Source organism: Sinocyclocheilus grahami, unplaced genomic scaffold, assembly GCF_001515645.1.
Source record: "Sinocyclocheilus grahami isolate Dianchi unplaced genomic scaffold, SAMN03320097.WGS_v1.1 scaffold1027.1, whole genome shotgun sequence".
In the NCBI taxonomy this organism is placed as follows: Eukaryota; Metazoa; Chordata; class Actinopteri; order Cypriniformes; family Cyprinidae; genus Sinocyclocheilus; species Sinocyclocheilus grahami.
In genome coordinates, this window is record NW_015506206.1 from 199,099 (window position 1) to 203,731 (window position 4,633).

Below are 4,633 nucleotides of genomic sequence, written 5' to 3' on the forward strand. Positions count from 1 at the left end.
TATATATATATATATATATATACACAAACACACACACACACACACCATTTTTGTTGAAATGATAAATATACAGCTAATGTGATATAAAATAAACTCCATTGTATAATATTTTTCTGATACACCCCCCTAATTTTAATCTATGCATATCATTAAAAGGGTGCTTTGTGTTGTAAGTTTTTGTAATAACATTTTTTAACAACCTCACCCAAAACCACTAATAATTCACTGAAACCCGAAGCCCAAAGATTGAATTAAATGGAAATTAACATGCCAAAAAAAATAAAAAATCCAGATGAAATCAAAAGATGTCAGAATTGAAGTTTAAAGCTGTACCTGGTTTGGCAGGAAGTGCACCTGTGTAACTGCCGCATTCTCATCGTGAAGTCCCATGAACTCCACACCTGGAGCTCCATACCTGTGAACTGGTTAAGGAAACATATGGCAACCATTCACACAGCACCTTGTTTTTGTGGGAAGTTTAAAAATAAAACCTTTCAAAAATACATTGAATTGCAAATAACTATTAAATACCAGACACATAATGTTAGCCACATACCAGTTATTAATTTCTATTTCCTCTTCTGTAAATGACTAACAGAGAAAATTACGCAATAGTATGGGAAAAAATGTTATATGGACACACGTTCTCCGCACTACACACTAATATAAACTGTTCCGCCTTTCAAAGTACCTGAATGATGGGTGTGTACCATTGAGCCACTAGAACAACCACGAGATGAGCTACAGGAAATCTCAGTACATTATCATCATATCATATTGTAGTCACTCTGCCCTCAGGATTCAGAGACAGGGGAATGGAATGTGATAATTCTACTCAAGAGTTACGTTATACACAGATCAAATAACCCAAAGTGTGGAAATGTCTTCTGGTTGTTGAAGGATACAGTTTGATTGCTCCTGATCTGGTACCGATGGCCAGGAGCTCCAGGCTGGGGCTGAAACCCAGAGCGCTGGGCTGATGGGGGAAGCCATGTTCTACAGTCTAAAGCAGAGAGGGGAGAAATGAGAGTGAGAAATGCTACATTATATACAATGGCTCTGGTATACACTGATTACATGTGCCGTTCACATTTTAAAGATATCATAGTCATACGGTTTCAAAGTCTGTTCCAAAATGGAACATATACAATTATGCTGCTTTTAAAGATGCCTCAATTTGGGCATATAAGGCAGCATGATTGCATGCATCCTTCACAGGGAAGGCAATTCTATATTATATTGCAAAGAGCTCGGGGAGAAGAAAATCTATCCAAATTGTAGGGCTGCATGATTATTGATTAACCAAAAATTCACACCAAAATTGCATTAAGCTTTATTGCAGTTATCAAATCAGAAAGGCTGGGATTTAATTATTAAAATAAATACATGCACTGCATGTTTCAGAGTGAACCGCGACACCGTGTTCTTTTATATGCAAGCAGCTCATGATCCAGTGTTTCAGTTTCTCTGAGCATCTCCGTTTAGTAAATGCTGCTCCACACGAACTCTGCTCTGAGTTTAGGTCACTTATAACATGCATTTGGGAACGCAACTTGCACCAACCACCTTCACAAACTTGTAACAAGAAGCACTTATAAACTAGCTGTTGTCAACAAAAGAGAAGCTTTAAGGCATTTCTTCCTGCTTTCTGCCAATATGAACGCTTAATGGTTAAACATTTGAAAATGAAGAAATAAAGACAGCCATAAATATATGTATTTGAATTTTCCAGTTGTACTATAATTTACAATTGTTAATACTATTTTCCTAAATACTCTATTTTACAGTGAAATATTACAATGGTAATACTGAAATCTTAAATGTTTTTACCAAATTGTCCAGTCCTATCAAAATGGCACGGAAAGTAATAGAAATGTTGACAAACATATACATTAAATGCATTAAACAAATGGCACTTTTTTTGGCATTTAGTGATTTTAAATCAAAACAGTCAGCAAGAGAGCTCCTTTAAAAATAGCACAAAACCAGTCTTGTGTATGTGTAACAGCAAAACAAAAATCCTACAGAAGATGTGGGCTTGATCACCTTGTTGAACTGATAGAGATCCTGTTTGTGTTTGTCCCTTTGAGACTCATGCCCATGACGCTTGAACCTCTTCATCGTCCCTGGACGAGCAGGGACCTCGTGCTGCCCTCTCTCACGGTTTCTCCTCAGCCACCTGACAAGAGACGAGGGGTACAGGGTTAATAATCAGTGGCTTTTCAGACAAAAATAAAAGTATTAAATGTTAATACATTACACTAATGAATAGCGATGATAACAAAAAGGAATAATCAAGACTTAAAGTCACAGTTCATCCATAGTTTACTGCTCTTTACAGCCATGGTCACCATTCATTTTCATTGTATGGCAAAATGGTAAGGAATTTCATTGTAAGGAATTATCCATCTTCTTTCGTGTTTCATGCAACAAATTCAGTCAGGTTAGGAATCACATGAGGGTGACCATTTTATTTTTGGGTGAACTATGCCTTTAAAAAGGCACAAGTTGAAGCACTATAAAGGGTGCACAACTCAAACTGACTTTGCAAAGGGTTGTGTGTGTATTCCACAAAAAACAAAAAAAAACACAATGGATCTAATAAGATCAGGAATTCCAAGGAAGGAGTTGTGGACTGTCTGACTGAAACTACACCACCCCGATTCTTCTCTTTCGCTCTCTCTGCCCAGCCCCCGCAGGGAGATCGCAGATCTCTGCAGTCCTGACTGAAGCAGCTTTTGTTCAGAGCTGAATGCTATTACAGTCCCTCCCGTCATCGGAGCAAACAGCACCTGATGAAAACACCTGTTTCTCTGGGGAAGCCGAATCAGAAAGAGCCTCTTTCAAATGGACAGAGAAAGGAGGGGTGCTACCAGCTTCTTATTAAAGAGACCACTCAAAGTATAACAATACAGAATAACCTGTGAATGAACGGCAGTTTCTCTCACCTGAAGCTTGAAACAGTTTGCATTTGTTGTGGGTGGAAACAAAGTTGCCATTGGCTATTTTGCTCCTTAAAAACAATTTTGCTACGGCAACCAATGAAAGCCTCATAATTATTATAACTCATGTTTGCTCAAAACTAACCCTAACCTGAAGTATTAAACTTCAGCACATAACTTGGCCCACATCGTTTTTGCTACAGATATTATTCATACCTCAAATCATGTAGCTTGTTGATAAAGAGTCTTGTGAGACAATAAAATGGGTAAAAAAGTCCAAGTCCAAAATACTTTTTAGGTTAGATTAGGTTCAATTATTGGTAAATATAAAGTTTTATGGCACAATACACTACTATTCAAAACTCTGGGGTCTGTATTTTATTTAATTTAAAAAAATGTATACTTTTATTCAAAAGTCATACTGAAAGATATTCATAGTTACTTTTTATTTTATTTTTTTTAATAAATGCCTTTTCTGTTCATCAAAGAAACCTAAAAACCACAAATATATTAAACGGTTTTTACATTTGATAATAAATGTTTCTTGAGCACCAAATCAGCTGATAATTCAGCGTTGCCACCAGAAGAATGAATTACATTAACAGTTACTTTAAATTGTAATGACATTTCACAATATGAAATTTACAATATTACGGTTTTGGCAGTACTTTTGATCAAACATATGCAAAAAACAAAACAAAAACAAATCCTAACTCCAAAACACTGAACTGTAGTCTGCCTGGTACAATACCCATAAAACTACACAAATTATGGTTACCATAGTACATGTTATTTAGGGGAAGTAGTCCTAACGTTCTATATGGAAATGTGAGTATACATAAAACACGCACATACATACAGCATCAGCAGGCTAAGAAAAATTCTGCAGGAAAAAAGTGAGCAAAAAAACAAACAAACATTGCGTCAGAGTCTTCGACATTGATTATTGACAATAAGAACTGCATTCAGAGTGACATATCCAGGTAACATTAACGTCACATCACACGAGAACTCCCCTGAGAGCATGTTTAGACAAGAATGCCCTCATAATTTAAATCACACTTTCTCCAGGCTGATCACATCAGCATATCAACAGGAAAAGGGACCTTTTTCCCAGGCCCAATCAGTCTTTTCCAAGCATAACCTTCCCAGTGAGTCAGTTGCCCCACTCGGCTCAGACACATATTTTTGTGATTATCGCCATTATTAGCCAAGAACATTTAGTCATCAAGCATGTGGCTACAAACACTTCCAGAGAAGGAAAAGAGCTCTTATTTCCTTATTTTTAGGACCAGAAATCCAAGGATTGCAGGACCCTGAAGAAACCAGCCAACAAACTAAACAAAAAAGAGAGCGTCTCTGTAAAGCTTAGCTTAAGGGACAATGGTAAAGTGGGAGGTCTTCTACTTAAGAGTGAGCTTGGCTTTATGAGGGAAAACTCACAGCAGGAGAGCTGGAATGGAGGCGGGAGAAAAGATGCGATTCATTCACAATTTAAGAGGCTAGAAAGTCCAAAACAATCTCTGAACACCATATTGATCATTGGGACCCTTTCGTGAAGCAGTTTCAGACAATTTTGCTTCTCAGAGATAAATATTATAGCTCCATCCATCTAATCCCAAGTTAATTAGAGGTAGAAAAAACAAGCTGCAGTTTGTTTTGAATCCTGCTGGGAGGAATTATGGCGGAGG

General features: G+C 37.1%; 1 protein-coding gene across 1 annotated transcript in view; it reads right to left on the bottom strand.

Annotated features, from left to right (window-relative positions):
• The window catches only part of LOC107565782 (lethal(2) giant larvae protein homolog 2), a 31,925-nt gene that overhangs the window by 20,182 nt on the left and 7,110 nt on the right, over positions 1 to 4,633 (bottom strand). Inside the window, exons 2-4 of the mRNA XM_016251057.1 lie at positions 2,047 to 2,179; positions 906 to 1,003; positions 334 to 415 (exon numbers count right to left, since the gene is read on the bottom strand). Of these exons, the coding sequence (XP_016106543.1) occupies positions 334 to 415; positions 906 to 1,003; positions 2,047 to 2,121 (255 nt within the window). The 5' untranslated portion in view covers positions 2,122 to 2,179. The remainder of the gene's footprint in view (positions 1 to 333; positions 416 to 905; positions 1,004 to 2,046; positions 2,180 to 4,633) is intronic.